Consider the following 27,652-nt stretch of genomic DNA (forward strand, 5'->3'; position numbering starts at 1 on the left):
CTTGGTAGGCGTGGCTCCAGCCCAGAGCACTGTTTGGAATCCTGGGTTAAACAAGTGCTGCCGGAGGCTGCTGTTCTCCGGCGCACGGGGCATCAACACCAGCTCCTGCCACCCGGAGCGTCCCGCTCGTACCTAGTTAGAATCAGGCCTGTGGGGAAGAGCCGGGGTCGATACTGTTCACAACCGCCTGCAACGCCAACCCCCGGGGTCCCACGCCCGGGTCCCCACGGGCGTGCGCGCTCGTGCACAAACATCCTTACACACACGCAGACGCGCGAAATGGAAAGGGGTGACTCTAAAACACTCCACGGCGCCGGGCATCCTTAGATGGCAGCACTGCGCGGCGTGTGGGTGAGGCCCGTAGCTTCGTCAGTTCGCACAGATCTAGTGCTTTCCTCCCCACACTCGGGGACCGGTCTGCAATCCTCAGCGGAGCCGCGCGGGGGCGCTGCGGGCGGCGGGCGCGGGCCAGTCCGGCCTCTCCTGCGGGTCGGGATGGGGCGGGGCGCTGCGCCGCACGCCGCTTCCGCAAGTGTGGAGCTGCGGGATGGCTTCGCTGCTACTGCAGCTGGTGGGGCTCGGCGTGGCGCTGGCGGCTGCCGCGCTCATTCTGGTGAGACCGTGGTGGAGTCCCGTGCTCCGGGTGTCCCCTCCGCGCTTCCCTCTCGTGCTTGGCCCCCTTGGCCTCAGATTCCCTGAAATCCTTGAACCTTTATTTCCCCCTTTGGAACCTTATCTGGGTGCCCAGAGCCTCTGCCCAGCTTCTCGGGGCTCCTGCCACCGAACCCCCGCCTGTCACATCCCACCACACTCCCCAGCCTTATTCTTGGGCCTCCCGTACGTACTGCAACTGGAAAGAGAGCAGTAGATCTATAAGGCTAGAGACAGAGACTATGGGTGAACAAAAGACAGGCCCAGATCCCTTTCTATTAATTTTGGCCAGTTGTTGGTTTTTGTTTCTGTTGTTTGTTTGTTTGTTTGTTTCTCCAGAATCAGGCACCTTAGCGTTTTCTTTGCCATTCCTATAGAAACGTAGCAGATCCCACCCCGTTGATTTGTAGAAGAGGACTTACTTGCCAACTGAACTCTGCCACATAGTTTGAAAAGGAGCCTGTAACTCAGAAAGCTGATTTTGAAAAACTTTCTTGTATTGGGACTAGATGGCTAGACAGGTGGTCAGGAAGGCCTCTGCCACTTTGCCATATTATGTACACGCACAGTCTTGGAATGGTGTAGCCAGATGACTGTTGCTGTGTGTCTGGGTGAGTCAAGCGCCCTCCTTTACTAAAATACCTTCTTTAAAGGCTTGGAACAAATCAGAACTTTGTTGGCAACGTCCAGGTCATGGCAACCTTACGTTGAATCCCTTATCAGATTTAGATGACTACATGCACCTGAGGTTGTGTGGACTGTACTAGATCCCACTGGCTTGAGCTTGGAGAGGTATCCTTTAATTTACTATTTGCTGTGCAGTGCGTTGCACCTTGAAACCTGCTTTCTAGCCACCTGCTGGCATTCTTTCCACCGTGTCCCACTTTTTAAAATAATTTAAAAACAATTCCAAATAGTATTTCGTGTCTAAATCATCTGCATTTATTTCTATCAGAACCTCCTTTTTAAGCTACTGCAATATGGTGATTCCAACTGCCTTTAAAACCTGTTATTTCTGTGGTTCCAATTACCCTGTCAGTTTAAATACTCTCGAGTTTGCCGGAATGGATTTCACAGCGACCTTCCACATCCTCTTTAACTTGTCCTCCAAATTTCTTGTGGCATCTGGAGATTTAAGTGCACGTGTGTGACTTTTTGATGGACTTTGGGGTGTTTTGGTTTTTTTAAATGAAAAGTCCTCAGGTACCCAGTCACCTGAAACAGCAGAAGTACAGGTTTTTAAGATGATGAGATGTTTCCCTGACATCGTAAAAGGGTGGCCAGCTTTCATTTTTTTTGCAATGTTACAGACTTACATTTTTCTGTTTTCATTCATTACAGTGATTCCTTTTTTGATGCTGCAGTTTCTTTCTCATAGGTGGAAAAGCACCTTCAGGTGACCCACACACACACACCTGTCCCCTTTGATGCAGCCCTTGTGGGTACAGATGGACTTTGCTTTCTGTATGATATGCTGTGTTGACGTACGCCTTCCCACCCCAGATCTGGATTAATTGTTTTCTTTTTTTTTTAAGATTTATTCATTTATTATATATAAGTACACTGTAGCTGTCTTCAGACACACCAGAAGAGGGCATCGGATCTCTTTACAGATGGTTGTGAGCCACCATGTGGTTGCTGGGAATTGAACTCAGGACCTCTGGAAGTACCTCTGGGTGCTCTTAACCGCTGAGCCATCTCTGCAGCCCGATTAATTGTTTTCTTAGAAGTGTTGATTGCTGTCTGGAAAACTGAATTCAGAAATCACAATCTGGACAGTAGAGAACACCTCCAGACCACCTTTTTATTTTTATTATTTTTTTAAGTGTGTGTGTGTGTACGCACATGAGATCAGAATCTGGAGACATGGCCGGAGAGATGGCTCAGTGGTTAAGAGCCCTGACTGCTCTTCCAAAGGTTCTGAGTTCAAATCCCAGCAATCACATGGTGGCTCACAACCATCTGTAATGGGACCTGATGCCCTCTCCTGGTGTGAGACAGTCACAATGTGCTCAGAATCTGGAGACATTGGGTTTCCTGGAGCTGCACTTTCAAACAGAGTTGTGAGCTGATAGTTTGGGTACAGAGAGCTGAAGCGGGTCCTCTGCTAGAGCAGCTATTGCTCTCAACCACTGAGCCTTCATAGTCTTTCATTTCCGGTGTGGCTGCTGTCGTGCTCCCCCGTACACACATAAAGAGAGTCATCAAAGCACTACGAGTAGAATTACACACCTGTATAGCTCATTTTGAAACAAAGTTGACCAGTGAAAATGGTGACATAAATTATGGCTTATTTCCAAAGCCAGCTTCCCAAGTGCATGGAAAAGGCACCCATGAATTTGTTTCTTAGTATTTATTTTTATTTTTCTGGGCATGAGTGATGTATGTATGTATATGCAATGTGTGCATGTCTCGAGTGCCCAGAGGCCAGAAAAGGGTGCCAGATTCCTTGCCACCCGGGTTATGGATGGTTGTGAGCAGCCATGTGGTGCTGGGAACCAAACCTGAGTCTGCTGTAAGAACAGCCAGTGCTGTTAACAGCTGACCTGTCTCTCCAGCCCCAGGAGCCTACAAGTCTTATATGTTACTCAGAAGATGCTGTGTTCTCAATTCAAATTAAGGAAAAGAATCGGAATACATTTCTTAAGCATTATGGTTGCTGCTGTGGGTTGAGTCCTTCCATGGTACAGCTGCCATATAGATTTGTCCTCTCACATACATGCCCCAGGCAGGTAGTGGTACCTTGTTCATTTGTAAGGGTCGGCTGACTCTTAGATCTGGCATAGCAGAGACCCAAGGAGTGGAAAGTGGAAGCAAGGCCTCCTGAAACATTTAGGGAGTCACCAGCGGGGACAAGGACAGTCATCAGTCAGTCCATGAGGGGCTGTCTGCCAGGTAGCAGCAGAATCACCTCCAGAGCTGTAAAAGAACCAGACCTGAGACTATATATTCCCCTGCCCCAAATTCTGCAAACAGTAGTGTTTTAGAACAACAAACATTAGAACACTGTCAGCTGTTTCTCACTCTGCCTTTAGGTTTCCATTGTGGCATTCATAACCGCTACAAAAATGCCGCCATGTCACCGACATGAGGAAGAGAAATTCTTCCTCAATGCCAGAGGCCAGAAGGAAGCTCTACCCAGCATCTGGGACTCGCCCACAAAACAGCTGTCCGTTGTTGTGCCTTCCTACAATGAAGAAAAACGGTGTAAGCTCTATTTGAGTCTGTTTGCTAATGGGCCATTTGGGAAGAGGAGGGGGTGTGCAGTGCCTGCCCTCCCTGAGGAGGGCAGAGTTGGATCTGTGACTGGGAAGAGGGGAATGGAGATGGCAGGATTAAAGTTCTTGGAGGAGTTCTGACCTGATGAGGGCCAGAGACTCCCGGAAACAGTGGCCTGCTGCTGCATGATATCCACAGGCACCTTTCCCCTGTGTAAGCGGAGTGTGCTGGGGCTAGCTAGCTCCTTTTCAAAAGTAATCTCTAAATCATTTTTCTGTTTAGTGCCTGTGATGATGGATGAAGCCCTGAACTACCTAGAAAAGAGACAGGTATCAAATTTCTCTCAATGTCATGTCTCCAGTCAAAACGACGGCAGGACACCAGTGATAGACCCCAATCTAGGCTCCGTGGGAGTCATTGCTCATCCCTGGGCCACTTGTGGCTCCGCAGGCTGCTGGCTGTCAGCAAGCAGGCCCAGCATGCAGTGTGCTCCCTCAGGCAACAGACAAACCAGGGAGCTGGAGTTTCTCTCATGTCCTCTCCCCCAACTTTTAATTCTCTCTTGCTTGGTGACGTATCGATTACATGCCAGTGAATGTGTGCAGACTTATTTCTGCGATGTCTTTAAAGATAGGCGTATGTAGTCAGAGAGAGAACCATTGGAGGCTTTATAGTGTAGTCTGTAAAACTTTGTTTCTCAGATGAATTCACATTGATTAAGTGACACAAAATCACAGTCTTAAAACATTTTAAATCATAAACTAATTCTATAAAAATAAAATATTTTAGTACTGCCTTTCCTCAGAAACAATCACTTTTATTGGGTTTGTTTATATCTAAACATACGTGCAGGCACTCGTTCATGTTAGGTGGGCACACTACGGGAGCTACATATCCAGCCCTCTATGCTTTTTAAATGTTTGCACTGTTTATACTCAGAAGCACAGTAGTACACCTCTCCTTAGAGATGTCTACGAATAGTTAGAGATGAAGTGGGCTGTATAGCTGGGTCTCTTTCTGTCTCTCTGTCTAGAAAACTCCTTGTTTTGATTTTACTCTGCTTTGAGTTTTGAGGCAGAGAAGGCTTAGAACTTAAGTAAGCCAGAAGTGAACTGAGCTCCTCCTATAAGGCTGCAGAGTGGTGTAGCCATGCCGAACCTTCCTCTGACCTCAGGCCTACAGACTTCCCTCTCATACATGTTTCTCTTTCCCAGCCTTCCTTAGCATCACAGATGCATGCTGCTGCTACCACGCATGTGGTACAAGGCAGAGAAGGGCACTGAACACGAAGCTCCCCATCAGTGTCGTGCAGCCCAGCTTCTATTCTACCAACCATGTGTCCTGCTCCTTCTGAGCCTTTTGATTTCATGTGGTTCTGTACTACTGTTTGTATTTGTCCCTAGACAGTCTAGCATCTGTTGCTTAAATTACAAGTTTTGGGGGGCTAACAAGCTGTCTCAGCTGGTAAAGGAGCTTGCTATGCAAGCCTGATGACCTGCACACAATTCCTAAGAACCCACAGTGCAAGGAGAGAACCGACTCCCGCAAGTTGTCCTCTGACCTCCATGCATGGGCACATGCACACACGCTCGCGCACACATACACACTCACGTAATAATAATAGTAATAATAATAGTAGTCATAGTAATAATAAATTTGAGAGAAAAATGTGGTTTTTTAATTACAGTTTTACAGGTAGGCAAGGTAGCTCACTGGGTAAGGGCCCCTCCTGCCTAACCTGTCCACTTAAGTTGATCCCTGTGACCCTGCATAGCAGTTGGTGCAGTTGGAGGCCAGAGACCAACCTTTCCTCAGAAACAATCTCCTACAGGCTGCCCTCTGACCTCCATGTGTGCACCACGGCTGTTCCCCCTCCCCCATACATGTATGCATGCCCACACAAAGACGAAAGACAATTAAAAACTACTTACAAGTTCTCTATGGTGGTTTTGCCAGATTACGGCTTGTGACTTTTGCTTCTTGCAGAAACACGACCGCACGTTCACTTATGAGGTGATAGTGGTTGACGATGGTAGCGAAGACCAGACGTCAAAGGTAAATGCGTGTGAGCTTTTAGAGCGGCTGGTTGATAGAAAACCTGGAGTCGTTTAGTCCACGTGACTTGTTTCCACTTGCTGGAGGAACCCAAGGCTGGGATCATTGCTTTCCGCCCCATTTTCACTTCTGTTGCAAGTAAAGTGCCCTAACCTAAAAAAGCATGGGAGAAGGGGTTTATTTGGCTCACGGGTTCACAGGTTCCATTTTATCACTGTAGGGAAATCATAGAGGTGGGAGTCAGCTGGTCACATCATATCCACAATCAACAGCAGAGAGAAACAAATGCACCCATAATGCCTGCTTACTTGCTAACTTTCTTTAGTCATACACCATTCAGGGACTGGCCTAGAGAATGGTACCACCCACAGTGGGCCCTGCTTTCCATTGTCAGCAGTCAAGACAGTCCCCTATGGAAATGCCAAAGACCAACATAAACTACATAATTCCCATTAAGACTCCGGTCTCAGAAGGGTGGGCTGAAAGTGGCGGCCCGGTCTGTGTGACTTGTGGGATCTGAACTATTGCTCACCTTCTGTGTATATTTGAGTATGTGTATCTTAACTGACAGATAGTGATTGTGCATGTTTAGCGGGCACAGTGTATTTTAGTACACGCATGTAACATGTTCTGATCACATCAGGATAACCCATACCTCTGACACCAGTTCTCCAAGCTAACTGTATTCTGACTTTTATGTCATCGACAGGTCGCTTTAAAATACTGCCAGAAATACGGAAGTGACAAAGTACGAGTGATAACGCTGGTGCAGAACCGCGGGAAAGGTGGTGCTGTTAGGATGGTAATAATTAACATTTCTGTTTAAAATATAAAGGCACTTTAATAACCTTTCGGCCCATGATGCCACATATCAAATGGCAGTATTTCAAGTTGTCGACACCTTTAATAACTATAAAATCTAAGCCTCATACTCTGTATATAACAGTCGAGATGACTCGGAAAGCGGTCATGTTTGTGCTAAGTTTCATGTTGTCCTTGCTGGGGCTAGAGCAACTGAGCTCACAGCAGGACAGCATGCTCTCATGTGTTGAGCTTTCCCACGTGAAGGAGCCGCAGAGCCTGGTAGCATGAACTTAGGTGAATCCCAGTCTGCTGATGTGGTGCGCTGCATATCAGGAGGTATCAGCACGGGTGCAGGGAAGCTGGTGTAGCCTGGGGAGAGGCTCCCGTGAGGCGCCCATAAGGCCTAGGCCAGAGGAGTTGTTTTCAGCTAAGGCCTGTCAGAGAGAAAACAAATTAAACTGAAAAACAAACAAAGCAATGCACATAAAAGAAATCCAGATATCACTCCGTGAATGCCATAGTGGTAAGGACTCTTGCTTATCTCCCCAGTTGTCAGCAGAGGCCCTCAACTCTCACCTCTCTTTTTCCTCCTGAACACAGAGTGACTCACCTCCACGTTCTATACATGCCGGGAAATGATGTACCTTCCCAGAACCCTACCTGGTAACTCCCTCACATCTCGGGGGCCAGGACAGTTCCTAGGGGGAAGGAGGGCTAGTTCCCTTGTTTTTGGCTTACCTTTTTCTTTCCTGTTTTATTGTTGTTGTGTTATTGTAGTTAGTGGCTTGCTCTGAAACTCAGGCTGGCCTTGACTCAGAGCAATCCTTCTGCCTCAGCACTGCCTCCCAAGTGCTGAGATTACAAGCTTGTGTCACTGTGCTTGTTGATAACTTTTAACATTCTCATCCTTGACAAGATCAGGGTTCTTTGTGAAAGTAGGAAACCTTTAGAAGTTATGTGAGGTACTCCGGCAGGTGACTCACAGTGTCTGCCACAGGAGGACAGTGAGGGCGAGTAAGATCAGATCTCAAGCCTTGGGACGGAGCATGCATTCATTCATTCATTCATTCATTCATTCATTCATTCATTCATTCATTCATTCATTCATAGTTAAATATAACATTTAACCTGGTCCCGCAGGTAAGAGCACTGGCTGCTCTTGCAGAGGTCCCAGGTTTGGAATCATAACCATCTGTAACTCCAGTTCCAAGGGATCCAGCACCTCTTGTGGCCTCTGCAGGCACTAGATGTACATGGTGCATATCCATACATATAGGCAAAACACTCCTACACATAAAATTAAATCTTTTTAAAAATCAATAGCACATGTAGTAGAAAATCATGTGTTTCATTAGACATTTTCATACATGGAGATGATAATTCATGAGTCCACTCCCCCCCACACACACACACACACACTGTCCCCTCTTGTTCTCCTTACTCCTCACAGTGCTCCCTCAGTGCCTTTAGACTTAACCAAGAGTAAGACTTGAGGAAAGTCATCAGCTGACAGCCAGTGTATCGAATGAGGTTTAGTTCATTTGTACTGTGGTAGAGACAGCACAAAATAGGGGAAGATGCATGGGAGATGCCACGAGTCAATGGAAGGAGGTGGGTCTGAGGGAGATGGAGACCTACTGAGGAGGCTGGCTCAAGGAGAGGACTGGTGATAGCATTGTGTGCACGTGCAGAGGAGCTCTGGTGCAGTCAGCGCCGGTGCTGTCAGCTGCTGTGCTGCTCACTCTGGCACAACAGAGGTCGGAGTTCATCCTCAGTTTATGTCCTTGTAAAACATGCACGTACAGTATGGTTCCCACTGACAACCATACCCAATGTCAACACGTGTTGGGCACTGTAACAGACAGAAACAAGTGTGGGATCTGATGTTAGCTCCACCTCCCCTGTGCTGTAATATAGAAAACTGGCTTCTCACCCTGCACGTCACAAGACTGTGAGGCTTCTGACTCGGAATCCTCTGCTTCTACCGCCTGAGTGGGGTGACAGATGCGCAGAGCATGTGTGCTACTTCTGCTTGCCTGAGGAGGACAGGTTCTTTTATGCGTTGCTCAAGTCGCCTCTGAAGTCATGTGAGCAGCATGACTACATAACACGGGGCACATAGAACAGTGTGATGGGCATCAGCTTAGGAAGAGGATCTTGTAAAACTTCTGCAACAGTGAAATGGACAGTAGATACGTGTCAGGACATCTTATTCTCTTAGCAATGAACTTTGGCCTCCTTCTGCCATCTTGGATATCCTTGAACAGAATGGACTGAAATGCCATTGAATTTGAACATAATTCTAAGCAATTTTCTTTCACCTGGAATTTTTGAATACAGGGTGTGTTCAGTTCCCGAGGAGAGAAGATCCTCATGGCAGATGCTGATGGAGCCACAAAGTTTCCAGATGTTGAGAAACTAGAGAAGGGGCTGAGTGATCTACAGCCATGGCCTGTGAGTATAAGAACATGCACTGAGTGGTAGTCAGGAGTGCAGGGCTCGAGAGCAAACTGTCAGAACCTACCTAGAGGTCAACTTCCTTCCTTCTTGCTCTATGTAAGGTCTCTCTATGTAGAGCAGGCTGGCCTTGAGCTCACAGAGACCCACTGCCTCCGCCTCCGTGTGTCTAGCCAAGCCCAGCAGAGTCCTCTTAGTGTGACTAGCTGTCTCCCAACTATGCATATTCTGAACCTCTCAGTAAACTTTATAAATACAGTCTTATTTTCTCTAAGTATTTATGAAGTTGAGATGTTTACAACAAAATAGGTGTATTTATACGTGATACTTGAATATTAAAGAGAACGACATTGTTGCTCTTTCCTCAGGAACAAATGGCTATTGCATGTGGGTCTCGAGCTCATCTAGAGAAAGAATCGATTGCTCAGGTAAGGCTTTCCCTGAGCCATGTGCAACAGCCTGTTGACGTTTAATCTCTCTTTACTAACACATACACATGACAAGAAATGGGTCCCCGTGTTTTCTCTCAAGGATGAGCTTCCTTTCAACCTCATTGGAGTTTATGAAAGATGAGCACATTTCAGAGTTAGTTTCTTTAAGTGTGCACAGGGCTAGTAGAGACTTCCCCCTCAGGAAGGGCTCTTAGATTGTGTTTAAGACACAGAGTATTGTTCCATCATGGCAGACTTTTCTAAACCATGCTTGTTTTTTAACAACAACAACAAAAAAGTATTTTCCAAAATTGTAAGTAAATATTCCAAACTCAGAAAAAAAAAAAAAAAAAAGCCCAAACCCTGAAACATTCCTGGTTCCAGGCTTTTGTGATAGGTTCCATTCAAAGTATATTTTGAGTTTAGTAAATGTTTCTTGTTTTATGTCTGTAAGGAAAATACTTAGCTGAAGATTGTCAGGCTCGTGACTGTCCCTTTTAGAAAGACACAAATCTCCAAAGCCTCTGGGTGGAGGCTGCCCGTCTGTAGATCACAGTGGCACTGCTCAAGCACAGCAGTTCGCAGGTCCTGTTTATCACCTGTGGCTTTGCTACCTTTCCATGTCTGTCTGGCCCCTTTCTTTAGTGTAATCATTCTTTTGGGAGTTTAGTTAAACCCCCAGGGTTTACCAGAGGTATTTTATGTGGAAGGCACTGAGAAGGCAGTGTAAGCTTCCCACAGTATCTCAAGACGAGGTTTCCCACCCCGTCTGCATCAGAGCATGGCTGGTGTTGAGAGTGGCAGCAGTGAGGAGGGCTCCGACTCTGATCTCCTCGCCCTCAGCCTTCTCCATACAACTGTTGCTGAGTTCCTGTTCCTCGTGGCCAACAGCTTTGGCATAATTGTGTTCTCCTCTCCTCATGACTGAAGGGTAGGCGCCTTCTATAGCTGAGGAGACAGCTGCTGTAGTTTACTCAGGGCATCTTGCAGATCAGCTTAGGAGCCAGGACTCATCGTCACCGTGGTCTGATGACGATGATTTAAAACCAGACGACCGAAGTGCTCATCCGCTCCGGTCCTGACCTTGTGCTCTCAGGCCCCAGTGCTCTGCTTTGGAAGGACATCCTGTTGAAGTGCCTTGAGCCCTATGCCATCCGCACTATGGGTGCGCCAGGCCAGCAGCGTGTTTTCAGTGCTGTCCTCAGTGTCTCCAGGAATGGTCAATCATTCCTCCTCTGCCCCTGTTTTAGCGTTCTTACTTCCGGACCCTTCTTATGTACGGATTCCATTTCCTGGTGTGGTTCCTCTGTGTCAAAGGAATCAGGGACACACAGTGCGGATTCAAACTACTGACCCGAGAAGCAGCGGCCCGCACCTTCTCGTCTCTGCACATTGAACGATGGTAGGTTTGTGACTGGAAGGTATGTTGCCTCCCTAGTGGGCATCCAAACTACTAGATGCAGGCTTGTCGATGCCCGATGAGTATCCAGATGGAGCCAGGTTGACACGGCTGTTACATGTTCATCTAAGCACAGGCTAGCGTACACCCTGTCTCCTTATCCTCCTTCCCCTCTCACACTCCCTTCCCAGAGTCTCCTGTGGTCACCCTCCCTGTCTTCCTTCAAACCCTGCCCATTGACTCTGCCTATGTCTTTCAGCCCCAGCCCCATCTGCTCCATCCACAGCCTTTTCTTAGAAGAGGTCCCTGTGGTTACTTCATCTTCCCCATCCTGTCCCTCTTACGTCATACACATGTCATTCCTGCCTCCTGCACTAGCTCTGACATTGACTCGACCCCTGCGTGTGCCCATGGCCAGCCTGTGAGTTGCTCTCCTCTCCACCACCTCCGTGCAGCCCCAGGGTCTTTGTGACCTCACCCACCCCTCTGCTGCAAACCCTGCAGTGGCTTCCATCACCTTCAGTGGTGACTGCTGCGTCTGCTCCCCTCCCCGACCATGCACTGCCACACTGGCATCACCCTGTGGGTCTCTCTCCCTTGGGCCATTCCTTAGTCAGGTTTCTCTCCTTCAAGCATGTGCTCTTGAAGCTTTGGAATGTCACTTAATCGGAAGAGTTCTTGTAATGCGTGAGGCCCTGGACTTCATCTCTAGCTTTGGGGATGTGCTGGGACACTCTGGAAGAGAAGGAATCCATCCTGACTTAACTCACTAATCTGTTCTACTACACGTAGTGCGTGGTGTATTGTCAGTGCCCGGCAAACACTGCTGAAAGGGTCCTCCTGAATGCTAGTCACAAGTTCTGGGTAACTTGTTTCTGGTGGGTAGCTGCATAATTTTGTAATTTGTGCCCATGTTTGATGTCTCTGTCACTTTGGTGTATCTGTTTTCAAAGGTCTGTCATCTTCTCTAGAAGTTCATGAGGTCATGTAAACTACAAAAAAATTCTCTTACACTGTAGCTTCAAAGTTAAAATGTGTGTGTGTGTGTGTGTGTGTGTGTGTGTGTGTGTGTGTGTGTGTGTCTGCCTATGTGTATTTTACAATCTTTGTTTCCTAGATTAACATAGTTGAAGTATAAAGTAGGTAGTCTTCGGGTACAGGTGTCTGTCCACTGGGTCCTGCACTGTGCACTGTTGCTCTCAATTCCCAAAGGCTGACCCTGGCTGTGGCCAAGTCTCCTTGGCTCTTGCCACCTGGTTTTGTTTTCGTGGTGAACATGGTGGATCTACAGATCTAGTTCTGGGTGAAAGAAGGTATCCAAGCTGGGCATAGCTGTAACCAGGTATTTTGGGACAGAGTAACTCCTGTCGGTATTCCTGTCACAACCAGAGCCTTCCAGGCTAGGCTTCCATAGCTGTCAGGACCCACCCTGTGTGGGTGTTCCAGACAGCACAAGGAGGGGACAGGAACCCTGAATCAGAAAAGAAACCAGGGTCCCTGACTGAGAGGAGAGAGGGAGAAGCAGATGTAAGTGAGCAGAGCGCCCTTTGCTCTGTGTCGTGAGGTGGGTGAGGCAGAGACCTCGCAGTCTGTCTGAGCACACAAGGCCTGTTTGATCTGAGGGTTTCTGAACTGTGGCTGAGGGTCAGCACTTCTCACTTAGATGTTACAGGACCACACACTGAACACCTTGTTCTCCCTGAAGCTGCAGGTCCACTCAGCGTCAGTTTGACCCTCTGTGAGTCTGGCCTTCTGTTCTACATAAACTTTGCATATGTCTGGGAAGCCTCAAAACCTGCCCTGGTTGGTGCCCCCACTTGTCCTTTTGAAAATAAATATCAATATATTTTCTATTTCAGGGCATTTGATGTAGAACTGCTATACATAGCACAGTTTCTTCAAATCCCAATAGCAGAAGTTGCTGTCAACTGGACAGAAATTGAGGGTGAGTGTAGTCTTTATTTACAGCTGGTGCTTAACAGGGCAGAGCTGTTGTCTGAGTCTGCTGGCTTGCGTTCACCTCTCTCCTTCATCCAAGCCGCCTGTGTTCCAGTAGATTCCCTCCTGCTGTTTTTCCAGACTCTTCTTTGAGTCTGCAGTGGGCCTCCTCCTGACCCAAATTTCCAGTAGACAGGTCCTGAGGCTGAGTACTGACAAAGTACCGTGTGGAGCTACGCCGTGCAGATGGAGCTGCCTGCCACTCTGTTCCTAGTTCACTGTCCATGTGCAATCCCTTCTCCCTGAGACTTTCACACTGGAGAGTCACCTGCGGCCCTTCACCCTGACAGGCTTGACTTTGTTTGAGAGGAACTTCAGTTTTATAATTTAAAAAAGTTGGGGTTGGGGATTTAGCTCAGTGGTAGAGCGCTTGCCTAGCAAACGCAAGGCCATGGGTTCGGTCCCCAGCTCCGAAAAAAAGGAAAAAAAAAAAGTTAAATGTTTAAAATGCTAGATGCTCACAAAGGTCAGTGACTCTCCCAGCACACGCAACCACTTGCTAATGTGAGTGTGTGCACGCCCAGCATCCACACGTGTAGAAAACTGCTCTACTTTTCAGCTCCAGCCAGGCCCAGCCCCAGCCCCAGCCCCAGCCCCAGCCCCAACCTGACATTTAGGTTACAGCTCTAAACTACTGTACATTTCTCCCAGTTTAATTTACTTTATTTTTAATTGCAGGTTCTAAGTTAGTTCCATTTTGGAGCTGGCTACAAATGGGCAAAGACCTGCTTTTTATCCGACTTCGGTATCTGACCGGTGCTTGGAGGCTTGAGCAAACAAGGAAAGTGAGTTAGTTTGCTGGTAGGACTGGACTACATTTTTAACCGACAGTGTCATGCAATCTTACTTGAAATCAAGGTTTCCAATAAAACTTCGATGGACCTGTTCTCCCTATCTGCCTTCGTATGTTATTAAGAATTAACAGCTACGAGGAAATCACGTGATGTCTTTTTTAAAAAATATTTGTGTCATGTTAGATTTTTCTTTTATTTAGCAGTCTATGTTGGCTCCTGTCACTTAATGTTCTGAGATGGACACTTGGAGACCAAAGACAGAAGCAATTTTTTTAAAGATACCTGCACAATTTTTACAACCGTGATTAAATCACAACCCTACAGTAACAGTTATTTAAAGAAGAAGACGCTATGAGTTTAAATACAGGTTTGCCTGTTGTCAGAGACCTTATTTGTGACTTGGAATGCTAAGAAAGTGTAATAAAGGCGTGAATGCGTCTGTGCTGAAGGCGTCTGCTTCCCTGTTGTTCCGTTCGTCTCCTAACTTTGCCTGTCGTGCTGTGCCATCCCACCCCACAGCCTTCCTTCCCCTTTGGGATTTATGCTCTTCGGAAAATGTTTGCTCTCCATCTTTTTCCCTTTACTTTTCATTGTTGGCATCAAACATTCTTGGCAATCCAGACAAGACTGTTCCTAAGCTGTATCTCAACCCTTTATTTAAAAAGTAGTTTTTCAGGAATGATAAGTATATTTACTTAATACCAGAATTTGAGATACTGTAAAGACCAGTAAAATTATAAAAAAATAATAGAACAGAATTAAGATATTTCTGACATCGTAGAGAAACTGAGAACAGTTTAGGTCCAGGCATGGTGATACACAACTTCAAATCCCAGCACTGGGGAGACAGGAATGCATGTAGCAGGTCAGCCTGGTCTCCAGAGAAAGATCCAGGACAGCGGAGCTTAGGCAATGAAGGAAACCATGAAAAACAGAAAGCTGGTGAAAATGTAATTGATCAAGGGGGCCATGTTCAGGCCCCAGCAAGCAGCAGAACTTGGTAGTTTCAGCATGTGGTTCTGGCGTTGAAGTCAGGCTAGAAGAAAGCAGTTATGGAATCTCCCTCTGTGACTAAGGAAAGGCGCCAAGGCCAGGTGTGTGGTGGGTTGGCCTGCATGGAGGCCCACAGAAGCCATTGTGAGAGACTGAAGGTGAAACCTGGATTGCCTTGGAGATCCAAGAGGTTAAAGATACGAGAACTGTGGGATACCACACGTCTTTCACAGGGAAGTGGAATCAGCCGAAGAGAAGGAAGTGTGGTGCAGTCAACGAAGCGGAAAGGAGTTGGAGATCTGAAGACCATTTTGACATCAGACATGGAGATGCAGAGTTTGTAATTGGCCCAACTGGTTTTTGGTCTTGCCTTGGTTCAGCATTTCCTAACTGTGCTCCCTTCCCTGTTCTGGAACCATAATGTATATCCTGTACATTGTATGTTGGAAGTATGTGATCTGGTTTTGATTTTAATATTATAGGGGATTACAGTTAAGAGATTGCATAAATTTCAGAAGAGACTTTGAACTTTTAAACACTGCTGAGACTGTGATAGACTATGGGAACTTTTGAAGTTGCACTAAAAGCATTTTGCATTATGTTATGCCTAAAAGCCCTTGGGGGCTAGGAAATGGAATGTGGTGGTTTGAATAGGAAAGTTTGAATTCTTGGCCCACAGAGTGTGGCACTATTAGGAGGTGTAACCTTGTTGGAGTGAGTGTGGTCTTTTTGGAGGAAGTGTGTCACTGTGGGGGCCGGGCTTTGAGGTCTCCCATGCTCAAGCTATGCCCAGTGTGGAGCATGTCTCCTGCTGCCTTCTGATCAAGATATAGAACTCTCAGCAACTTCTCCAGCAACACGTTAGTCTGATTGCTGCCATGACAACAGTGGACTAAACATTTGAACTGTAAGCCAGCCCCAATATGTTTCCTTTGTAAAAGTTGCCATGGTCATGATGCCTCTTCACAGCAATAAAACCCTAACCAAGACACCGCCCACCCTCCAGAGATGAGAAACAGAAGTCTCGTTCTGTAAGTTTTCTCTGGCATTGCTCTGATAGGGTCACAGCCTCATCGGGTTCACATATGACACCCTCAGCCCTCTCTCTGGTATTAAGGCTAGGACTCTGTATATGACTTGTGGAGGGTTTGAGAGCATTGGTGGCCCAGCTCACACCCAGAGGTTAGAGAACAATTCTAGAGTAGGCTCTAGGGACGAAACTCAGGTGTCGATTCTGTGCAAGGGCTTTTTCCATAGAATTCAGATGCCATCTCTTGCAAACATACCTTCGTTCTCACAGGCTGTGTCCTCTGTGGAAGGGGTGTGAGTTCTCACTCCCTACATATCCCAGATAAACAAGTGAGGACACATCTGCCTCCCCTGCCTGCTTAGGGAACACCTGGTGCCACATTTTGTTCACACACTCTACAGTTCCATGTGAACTCCGGCAGTGCCAGGAAGTGTGCTGCTTTCTTGCCTGGGGTCTGGATTCAGGCTGACTGCAGTTTGAACTGTGTCGCAGGATCTTCAGCTGTAAGACAAAACTAATAACTTAACCTTGCAAGATGTGCGGAGGGAAGTAGAGGGTGCTTTTGCAGCACTCAGTAAGCTCTGTGTTGAGGGGCTGGCAATGGAGACCCTGGTCTGCCCTTCATTGCTGAATCAAGACCGTCTTCTGTTTCCTCATCTCAGTCCCTTCCTTTTTCTCTGAGAAGAGTTCCTGCACATTCTTTAGCCTATGTATGCAACTAGTGTGAAAGGTGAGGTTTCTAGTCTCAAAACTCCAGTCGGTTCTACATATCGTAGGCATTCCAAACAGTCTTTATGGTCTCAATGCCCTACAAGGCTGCACCTATAGTGGTGGGGATGGGACAGGATCTGTGCTTGCTTCCCAAGGTCACTGGGATTTCATCTCTGTCACATCCTCCCCATGTCCTCTCCCTACTGTGACGCCTGGTCTTAAAGGATATGCACTTCTATCAGATGGAGACCTTGTCCATAAGGTCTAGGTACCAGGTGCTCAGGGAATGGTTATGGAGCAAATGACTTTGAAGTTCTGGGGAAGGCAGGAAAAGCACAGAGTTAGGACAGTTACAGATGAAATGCAGGGGGCGCAGTCCATCTGCTCTGGTTTGACTATGAACTGTCCCCATAGCCCCATGCTCAAACACCTGGTCTCTAGCAGGTTGCCCAGTATTGGGTAGTGCCAGTCAGGTGTTGTTGTTGTTGTTTTTAGTCGACTTGACACAAGCTAGGATTGATCATCTAAGAGAGAACCTCGGTTGACAATGCTTCCATTAGATTGATCTGCTGGCAAGTCCACGGAGCATTTTCTTAATCTGTGATGTGGGAGGGCCCAGATCACTGTGGGCGGTGCCTCCTCTGGGCAGGTAGTCATCCTGGGTTATAGAGAAAGCTGAGCACGCCAAGGGGAGTGAACCAGTAAGCAACCGTGCTCTATGGCCTCTATTTCAGGTCCTCCCTGACTGTCCTTCGTGGTAGACCGTGTGAGCTGTGAGACAAAATAAACAGGTTCATCCTCAGGTTGGGTCGGGTCTGTTTTATCACAGCAACAGAAAGTACGTAGGAATGGGATGTAGCTCAGATGTACAGAGGGGCTGAGAATTCTAGGCCATTCATCTTCCTGCCAGGGCAGTAAAACCAGCTGCCTCCTGCCCCAGCTGCACGGCTACACCTGCTTCGGACACTCCAGCACAGTGCTTTTCCATGGCGATGGACTGCACCCTCCCAGATCAAGGGCGGAAACATCTCTCCTCCCTGATGTCAACGGATGACCATGCTGAGTTCGAGTCAGCTTTCCTTCACTGTGACAGAATACCCCTGACAACCGAAGCAGAGGAAAGCTTATTTTGGCTCTGAGGTTTGGCTCTGTTTGGGCCCATGGTAGGAGCATGTGACCAAGGAGGATGTGGTCACTCCATGACCATGCAGAGAAGGCGCCAGGGTACCTGTATCCTTCTTCGGTTCTATGTTGCCCATAAGCTAAACTTCTCTAACAAACCACTTCCCAACCGTGTCACACACTGGAGCCCAGGTGTTTCATACATAGATCTGCAGGGTGCTTCTGAGACCAGCACTGTGCATGTAACAGATGTGGGCTGAGGAGCTGACAGTGAGGATGTTCGCAGTCTGCCCAACAGGTATATTCTCCCAGAAAATGGAGATCTTAGCAATGATTTTCAGGTCTCTAGCCAACATTATAAAGGAATTATCACCACATCACAGCTGCTGACTGTCTGGTTTCCTGTGCATTTCTACAACACAGTGCTTTGGTGGAAAAGAATTATGTTTCTATTAGATGATCAAAAAAAAAAATAGCAGAAGAAGATAGAGATGAGAATTTTTACAACCAGAACAGTCAATAGAAACCAGTCAGCATGAGTGTTGGTCCCCAGGGCTGGTGTTTGCTCTTTCTTGAATCCCACCAGGTCTTACTGCTTTATCTCCCTAACCTTTAGGGAGTAAAGTCCAGAAGGACAGAGTGCACCCACAGGCCTCTCCCACTCCTACCCCCAAGAGACTTCTATGACTTCGCAGACCCCACTGCAGAAGCCTGAGCCTGCCTAGCAGAAGTCTCCAGTGCTTTGTGCTCTCCTGGAAGGAGGAAACGGAGGACCATTTCTCTCTTTAATATCATTTCAGGAGGAGGGAAAAATCCCTGAGCCACAAGGCATCGATTCAGAGAACCTATTTTGTTTACTTGCCTCAAAGCCCACACGAAGCACAGTCCTCATCCAGCCAATGGCTTTCCATGTTCCCACCACTGGACAGCATTTCTTCTGGGGTTTCTTCCTCTCCCAGGTCAATCCCAAAAAAGGAAAATGGCGGTTGCAGCAGGGCATGTGAGCCAGGTGAAGAAAGACACTTTCAATCTGAAGTTAAAGTGTCATTTAAACTTGTGTGATCTGTTTTTATAAGCAAGGCCCTCCTGGGCTACACTTGGATGATGATGCAAAAATAATTCCAGAAAGTGGGGGTTTGGGGATTAGGAAAAGAAGTTCAACTGAAGGACTTTCATTTACATTTCAAAGGTGCCTTGGCCTCTGGAGGATGTTTGTGCTCTGGGGCTGACTGAGGTGGCCCTGTACCATCCTCTTCCTCCTATTGGAAGACCTGTAAAGTCTGGTGGGGAATCAAAGGCCCTTGGCACACCAGTGCCACTTTCCAAGTGGCATTTCAGAGGCAGGCAACCTAGGAGACAGCCAGGCCACCGGGCAGGAAGGTTCCTTGTGTCCATGATGTATCTATATCATGAGTAGCGTGTATTATACACTGGGTAAGAAATCACAACCTACATATTACAGGACTAGTTTGAAACTCTGCCTGCCACTCAGTTCATTTAGCTGTTCTTGGGCTGATGCCAGGGCAAGCCATGCCTCGGAGGAACAGACAGCCAGTAAGCATGGCCTCCAGGGACCAGGACTCTGCGGTTCAAGAGACAGGCACGGTTGGTGGTCCTGTCTGCCTCTCCGGGAGGTGGTGGTGGGGGCACAGCCCTCCTCCCTCTGCAGCCTGCAGTTGGTCCAGATGGGAAGGACACTTCTGGGGATAACCTGGAGACTCCTCTGTCCCTGAAGGCTATCTGCTGGCACTATGTGCAGGGCAGGCGGATGCGCGGCGGGGCGGGGAGCGTGGCGCGGCCAGGGCGCTTGGCCCCTCCTGGCTGGAGCTGCGCGCACGGCCGCCTGGCGCCCTTCCAGCGCGGCGCACTCACGCGGGCGGCCGAGGAGGAGGCTCCAGCCTGACTGACGCCTCTGGAGCCGCTGTCTCGGTCCCGCCGCCGCCCGGCCGGCCCTGCAGCTACCCGCACAACCGGAGTGCGCGGGGGCACGCGTGGCACTGCGCGGACAGGTAAGCGCTGTCATGCCGCGGGCGTGGGCACTCGGGAAGCCCCTGTGGTCCTCGGGCGTGGGGCTTGGCTCTCCATGGAGCCTGGGTGGTGTCTGTAGTGTGCGAGGGCTCCGCGGCATCCTGGCACCTGGAATACATTGCAGGACGCGTGGCCCGAGGCGTGGGCAGGGATGTGGGATGCGCGTGGGCAGAGTGCAGAAGGATGCACACTGTCCTGCACCTAGAGACAGTCGCCCTGGAGCTCAGCTCTGGGAAGTAGCCCTTTGCTGGGGAGAGTGACAGGAGAGAGGCTAGTGTGCGTAAGGTAGTCATTGTGACTCTGGGGGAGATTTTAAAACTCCAGGGCACCCTTGGCTACGAAGGCTTATTTCATATTCCTGTAATTTTTTTTCTTCTCTGCTTACCTTTGAGGCACACACAGTGAGAAAGAGAGGGAAAAAGTTAGGAATGTTAAGTGTCTGTAGCTAGCACTTGGGTTGTGTTTGTCTTCTCCTGGGCCTACCATTGGGTGCCAGCGCTGCGCAGACGGGAGGGGGGCGAGGTGGGGACAGATGCAGGCGACTGACTGACGCCGGCCTTGTGGGAGGAGGAGTGTGGGGAACCTTCTTATGGGTGGCTAATCGCTGCACTTCTTACTCCCTCCCCTGTCCCCTCCCTTGACCATGGCAATTGAAAATGATAGTTTTGAGGTCCTCCGTTAGCATATTTCTGGGCTGGAACTGGTACTCATTGAGAAATAACCTACAAATGATGTGGATCTCTTTTTGGAAACAAATTGTATGTAATTCGGTCGAATGCACAGCCACAGAAGACTAGGAATCACTTTTCCTTTTAGGATGACCGTTCGGTGGTTTGCTGACTTTCTGTAAAAAAAATGTAATTAGCAACCAGAGTGGAGAATAACAGTAGTCTTCGGCCCTTTAAGTGATGCCTCTTCCTAGGCCATTCCCCGGGAATATTTGTGGTTGTGAAATGTGCTAGCATGCCTGTCAATGAGAGGGAATGCCTTCGGATGTTTACATGGAAGGACTATCCATCTATATGTAAAAAGGAAGTCAAAATACAGCCCGAACCCACTCTATAGCAAATGACTAGGATTCAATGCTCTGCCTTTAGAGAACATGATTCTGGATCACTTTCAAGTCTGTGGTTGGTTATTCAAGGACATCGCTGTTAAGAAACCGGGGTGGCGGTTTATAAATAAGGAACCTTTAAAATATGATAAGATTATCAAAGCGCCAAATATTTCTGAAAACATATGTGTAGTGGCAAGGTTCCTTGATGACAAGGCGGCTTCCTGCAAGCCAGCATCTGCTGAGTCTGTCCTGACACTAAGGTCCCCACTTTACTCTTCGTCAGGGTGCTCCCCTCTCCTCCCCTTGCCCCCTACCTCCAGCCAGTTTGAGCTATGCTTTGGAGAATGCTTGCACAGTCTGGATCCAGCCAGCTCACTTAACCAGTAGCATTTTCTAAAAATCAGAGACAAATTAAAGTTAACCTCAAGCACTTGACAAGTCTTTTAAAGTCAGCGAGAGACACTTGGTGTTTTCTTTATTAAATAATTTTTTTTCCTTTTACTGACATATTCCCCAGTTAATGAGCAAATCAGAAAATATTCACCAGTATCCAAGCTACTGCATCTCTGATAACCTAAGACAGAGGAAGGAAAAAGAAACATTTCCATTATAGGAAACTTCGTCACAGTTATCTAAGCACTGCAGAAATGGTAAATTTTGTGTATCTTTTCTGATCATGTGGTCAAATTGGAGGAGAGAAAAAAAAACCCCAAGAAACTATTCTTTCATATCCATGAAAGAATTTTTTTTTTAATTTTTTTTTAATTTTTTTATTAACTTGAGTATTTCTTATATACATTTCAAGTGTTATTCCCTTTCCCGGTTTCCGGGCAAAATCCCCCTCCCCCCTCCCCTTCCTTATGGGTGTTCCCCTCCCAACCCTCCCCCCATTGCCGCCCTCCCCCCATAGTCTAGTTCACTGGGGGTTCAGTCTTAGCAGGACCCAGGGCTTCCCCTTCCACTGGTGCTCTTACTAGGATATTCATTGCTACCTATGGGGTCAGAGTCCAGGGTCAGTCCATATATAGTCTTTAGGTAGTGGCTTAGTCCCTGGAAGCTCTGGTTGCTTGACATTGTTGTACTTTTGGGGTCGCGAGCCCCTTCAAGCTCTTCCAGTTCTTTCTCTGATTCCTTCAACGGGGGACCTATTCTCAGCTCAGTGGTTTGCTGCTGGCATTCGCCTCTGTATTTGCTGTATTCTGGCTGTGTCTCTCAGGAGCGATCTACATCTGGCTCCTGTCTGCCTGCACTTCTTTGCTTCATCCATCTTGTCCAATAGGGTGGCTGTATATGTTCCATGAAAGAATTTAATATCAGCTTTACAAATAATGGAGCTCTGATGGACAGGAGTGCAATGTGTTTTGCCAAGCTGGAGAGAGATGGATGGTCACTGCCTGCCGCATTAAGGCAGCTGATTACATCTGACCTTCCCTCCCTCTCTAGTACAAGAACACAGTCTCATCATCATGCTCCTATATGATCTAAATCATACTTACCCAGGGGTATGCTCCAGTGGTGGGAAGCTCAGGGCTATGATAGAAACATTCCTGTTTTATTTTTTGAAACATGGCATTAAATCCTAATGTTTTAACAGAGCTTAGTGTGGACTTCTGTTTATTCTTGTGCGGACCGAGGAATTCAGAAACGGCTGTATCCAGAATAAACCAGTAAACTGGGTGGAGGTTGAAAGTGCGGATCCCCTCAAATTGTTGCGATTCTCGACTGTTGGGGTGTTGGTCCCTTTGTGATTTTTGTCAGTGATTTGGAAAGTCGCCTAAGTTTTATTTTGATGCCGTGAGCAGGCAGTAGGGTGTTGTGTTAACCTGGTGAAGGTCTGTGTAAGAACAGGGACAGAGTAAAGTAAACAGATATTCCCTGGCAGTGAACTAACCTCTAAAAGCAAATACTCCTGGAAATTATGTCTGTGCCGACCCAAGTCATTAGGATTTTAAGAATAATGCCAGCATTAAATGCTATCAGGACCATGACAACTGGGTACTCATCTTGATGTGTCTTCACCCTGCTAGCAGTTGAAACCTAGATTCCCCCCTGGTCTGCCTCACACAGGGTGCCCTCTGCCAGACTTACTTTTTCATGCCTCCCATTGGGGTTTCAAGAGTGAGTTACAGTTTCCCATGCACACCAGACTTTCCTCTTATCGGCCTATTTCCCTGAACCTAGGCTCAGTCTCAGAAAGCCTCTCCCTCTGCCCTCGTCTCCCACCAGAGCCCCGTATTTGCTGGACAACTCCTCATTTTGTAGATTCTGTCCAAGTGCTACCGGCAGGATTTTCTCTGATAACCTTAGTGGGGGGGATGTCCTCCGGTGAGCCCTTTGACTCTCCTGTGTGGCTTTGCAGAACATGCTCTAACAACACTTACTCTTCCTCTCAGGTGGTCCTTAAAGGTCAGGAGGGAACTGAGCTTCCTCTGCCTTCTCCCCCTTTACTGTTGACTGCAGTGCCTGGCTCAGGACTCGGTCAGTAGATATTCATTAAGTGAAAAACTCTCTTTATTGAGGCCGTTCCCTTCTGAAATAAAATCTATAAGAGAATTTTACCCGTAGACTAGGTCTTAAAAGTCCATCTTTCAAAGCCAGTGTGCAGGTGAGCTGAGGACTCGTGCAGAAGTGAGGAGTTGATGTCAGCCCAGAGGGGAAGGCATCCTGAGCTCCAGTCACCCCAGGTGGGCCTCCCCTGGGAACACTGTGGCTGAGCGGTACAGTCAGTCGGGGAAAGCTCAGCTACAACTGTGACTGCAGTGGAAATTTTCCATAGCAGATTCACTATATACACAATGGAAGCTTTTTAGAAAAGTCCAGATTTTAATACAATATAGCCACCACAGAGCGCTTGCCTAGCAAGCGCAAGGCCCTGAGTTCGGTCCCCAGCTCCGAAAAAAAAGAAAAAAAAAAAAAAAGAAACTCTAATATGATTCTAACAACAACAAAAAAATGACTGACACAGTCCACTGGCTCCCCCTCAAAATTGACGGTGTGTGTGTGTGTGTGTGTGTGTGTGTGTGTGTGTTCAAACTCCTGGTTTGAACTTTTACTTCGTTCGAGCTCGATGCTCAAGGATCCTTAATAAGCATCAAGGGCTGCTCACCGACCTCAGCTGGAGTTAATGCACGGGAGGGTGAAAACTAGAATCTGGGTAGATATCAGGCCTAGAAGACACAATTGATTGTATGGTTTTAATTGGGAGGCTCTAATTAACTCCCAATCAACCTCATAAGAGTCAGAGATGCTGCATTTAAAAACTTGAGTCCAGCTTGGTTTAAAACAAAGTGCGCGAGTATTAAGGGATGAACTGTGAATGTGCATAGGGCAGGACTGCAGCCCTCAGAGGGCGTCGCACTAAAAGCTGTCTGGTTTCCTGCCCTTCTTCTGAAGCCCATGTTTAAGTTAAAGGGAATAAGTGTAACCCATGAAATAAATGCCAAGGAGACTTACATAGCTCTGTGATTTTTCTGACCAGTGTTTGAGTTGCCCTTAAAACACTAAATATGAAATTCTCTCTCTCTCTGCCCCTCTGATTGCCTCTCTCCACTACCCAGTCCCTTTCTTTATTTCCTTTTACTTCTTTCTTTCTTTGCTGCATTCTCTGCCTCTCTGACTGGCCTTCTCCTGCAAGCTGGGGTGGAACTTTGCCACTTCTCTTCTCCATGTTGGGATTTGTGTGTGTGTGTGTGTGTGTGTGTGTGTGTGTGTGTCTTGCTATGTATCCCCTGCTGGCCTCATATTTAAAGTGATCCTTCTGTCTCAGCCTCTCAAGTGCGGGATTGCAGTCCCGTGCCACCAGGCACGGCTGAACTTCGGTTGATACCTGACCACGTATAAGATTGTAAGGTGCAATGATTGTTTGCAGGAGGTTTGGAGACGGTGGGTACGTGCACACTGGAAGAGCTTCAACTCCGTGACTGAGGGAGGCCTTCTAGACAGAGCAGGTTTTCTGTCTTCAAACCTAACTTTAATCCGTGGCCTGTGTCCCTCTGCAGGGCCTGGGCTTTTTGTTGCCATCCCTCAGAAGCCTGTTTGGGGTGAGCGTGCATGTGCTTTTAGCCCCATGAGTGTGCAAATCTTTCTTAAGGCGCCTGAGTGCTCAGCAGAAGCATTGTTTTCTTAAACGTTCGGAGCTAAAATTGCCGGCCTTGGCAATGCCATCTTCCAGAAACTGATGCTGACCCAAGAAAGGAATCAAAGAGCCTACCTATTTTCTGCTTTGTGGTAGATGAGTTGACCTCTCTTATCATTCATGCTTCATTATAAATTAATGGGTTCATCTTTTGGTTTTCTGAGAATCAGAGAGAAAAGAGTTGGCGTTTGGGAGGAGCAGGGAAAAGGGCAGGTAATTTTAAAGGTAGCACATTAGTGCTGTTGGGACAGTGTGAGGCTTAAAAGGGTAGGGAGGAGAGTGCTGTAGAAAGTGGATTGCTAGATGTCCTCAGGAGGCAGTGTCTATTTGACCTGACTTTAGCAGAGTACAAGGTCCTTAAGCCACATGACTGTCTTAGCAGACTCACTAAAACCCTAACAGCCATCTTGTCTGTGGGAAAAGGAATCTTTATTTGAAAACGAGTTACCGAATATACGTGCAAAGCGAGACCACCAAGGACCAGTGACTACTCAGAGCGATGATTGAGGAAATCAGTGGCAGTGAACAGGGACAGTGAGGAAAATGTACCCCGTGGAGAAGATTTCAGGGCCCGCCCTCCAGCCCTTCTGTGTTTTCTAGGGGCAGTAGAGCTTCCTCCTCAGGAGTGTGAATTGGACCAGAAGTTGGCCATGTAGAGAGCTTTGTGTACATGAATGCTTTGCTATGGCTTATTGACTAATTATGTGTGTGTACAAATGGGCCATTCGGTGCTGGCTGTGTTTGCAAACAATGACAGCTGGTGTACTGATGTCATTTCAGAGATGTGGCGTTCCCTCTGCCTTCTGTTGTGATTACCTCTCAACCGCCGGTGGTGAAACATTCGGTGTGATCGGGTTCTGGTTTTTTGAACTCTGTTATGTTGATTCCTAAATGTGAGGTTATTGTAGGTGCAACATCAGGTGTAAGTAAGGGGTGGGGGATGGTGCTTTCCCCTTCTTTCCACCTTTCTTTGATCTATAATCACTGGATCTGAATTGCTTATTAGGCCCAACCAGGCTGTGTGTGTGTGTGGGGGGGTGCTCCACAAAAGAAGAAACAACATAAAAAAATAATGCCCTGGACTCTATAGACAAGGTCACAGACATCGAAGGAGACCAGAAAGGCAGATCTGGGAAGCTGTGGACCCAGGGTGGGGACCTGTGTCAATTTAGGACCTGGGCTACCCTTACACTCTCAGCCCTGGTCAGAGATTTTTATTTTATTTTCTTTTTTCCCCCAGGAGGCAGCAGTCAGTGTAGAGCTGCGTGAGTTGTCAATGTGCTGAGGATATAAGAGATGGAGCAGGACGTCTGTAGTTGAGCCCCTGCAAGGCTCAGGGACCATGCAAATGTAAGATCATAGGATGGGGCCGAGTGCTGTGAAGGGCCTGCTTTCTGGACATGGCGTGGCTATTGGACTCCAGTTCATAGCATCCAGGGCTATATGCACAAGGTCGAGCCCACTGAAATTCCTGCATAGATGGGATAGATGATCTTTGAGCCCCCCACCCCTTATTAAAGAGCTGAAGGAAGGAGAAACATTCATTTTTGAGAATATGGCCTGCTGTTTGGATTCCCATCCTCCAGCGATGTCCCCACACCCATGCACATGTGGCGGTACCAGCAGGATCAAGTGGGGTGTTAAAGAAAAACAGACATGGAGTTGGAAAGGGGATATACTAGAAGGTTTATGGGGGTGTTGGGTGGGGGAAATGAGGGACATATGTGATCATCCCTTTGTCTATGTGTATGAAAATTTCAAGAATAAAGAAAAAGTTGAGGATATGACTGGAGAGAGCTCAGTAGGTAAGAGCTCTGGCTGCTCTTGCAGAGGACCTACGTTTCAATTCCCAGCACCCATCTGGCAGTTCACCATTTGTAACTCCAGTTTCAGGGGATATGGCGCCCTCTTCTGGCCTCTGTGGGCATCACATGTGTGTGGTGCTCAGGCAAACAGGCAGGCACACACCCACGTAAAAGGAAAATAAATAAATACTTAACAAAAATATTAGCCAGGCAGACGCCTTTAATCCCAGCACTCAGGAGGCAGAAGCAGGTGGATCTCTGAGAGTTTGAGGACACCCTGGTCTACTGCCAGCATGAGTTTCCGAACATCTGTAGCTACACAGAGAAACTCTGTTTCAAAAAACCCATTGGTGTCTTGTGGTTGGCCTCCTTGGGAGGACTGAAAGGTCATAGAGATTAGAAATTGCATGTCATCTTGAGCCACCCAGCCCTGTCATAGGCACAGGTAGGTCACCCTTGATTGTGCTTATTTAGTTTCTGGCTTCACCTGCTTTCCTTCCATTCCCTGATAGCTTGGGGGGAAGGGGTTGTAGGTTATAAGAGAAGAGCCCAGGGAATTCAGGATTATTCCTTTGGCAAGGAAGAACTATTGATTTTTAACATGCGGCCAAAAGACAACTTTCAGAGGGTTGGGATAGAAAGGCTGGGTAAAGGAGGGACAAGAAAGACAGTCTGAGGTGCTTCTAATGGCCACAGTGACATCCAGCAGGTCAGGTGTGGTGCTGGCTAAGGCACCTTCCCTGGAAAGCAACTGTAACATGGTTTGCTAGGGAATTGTTTGTTTGTTTGAGACAACGTGTCACTGTGATGCCAGGCTGGTCATCCTCCTGCTCCAGCCTCCCACGTGCTGGAAGTATAGGCACATGCTATTGCCCTGAGTTATTAGTGATTCCTCCACTCCTCCCGTGGCCAGGAACTCAGCCACACACACACACACACACACACACACACACACACACCCCA

The 27,652-nt window shown here is 47.6% G+C and overlaps 2 protein-coding genes across 4 annotated transcripts in view; both read left to right on the plus strand.

The window, feature by feature from the left end:
* The first annotated feature begins 23 nt into the window (after positions 1 to 23).
* On the plus strand, positions 24 to 14,256 carry Alg5 (ALG5, dolichyl-phosphate beta-glucosyltransferase). Of its 2 annotated transcripts, none has more exons than XM_087619368.1 (10): positions 24 to 351; positions 3,687 to 3,858; positions 4,153 to 4,199; positions 5,857 to 5,925; positions 6,635 to 6,727; positions 9,070 to 9,183; positions 9,555 to 9,614; positions 10,868 to 11,019; positions 12,876 to 12,961; positions 13,693 to 14,256. In XM_087619368.1, exons 1-10 carry the CDS (start codon positions 328 to 330, stop codon positions 13,806 to 13,808), a joined length of 933 nt encoding a protein of 310 aa, XP_087475494.1. In that variant the 5' UTR covers positions 24 to 327; the 3' UTR covers positions 13,809 to 14,256.
* A 5,268-nt stretch (positions 14,257 to 19,524) lies between these two features.
* Smad9 (SMAD family member 9) overlaps positions 19,525 to 27,652 on the plus strand; it is a 50,439-nt gene continuing 42,311 nt past the window's right edge. The window contains 1 exon segment of one of the 2 annotated variants that reach the window (NM_138872.2): positions 19,525 to 19,673. The gene's annotated coding sequence lies outside the window, so the exon portion shown is untranslated. 2 annotated transcript variants of the gene reach the window in all.

The sequence above is a fragment of the Rattus norvegicus genome, chromosome 2, assembly GCF_021556685.1.
Source record: "Rattus norvegicus strain SHRSP/BbbUtx chromosome 2, alternate assembly SHRSP_T2T, whole genome shotgun sequence".
Lineage (NCBI taxonomy): Eukaryota > Metazoa > Chordata > Mammalia > Rodentia > Muridae > Rattus > Rattus norvegicus.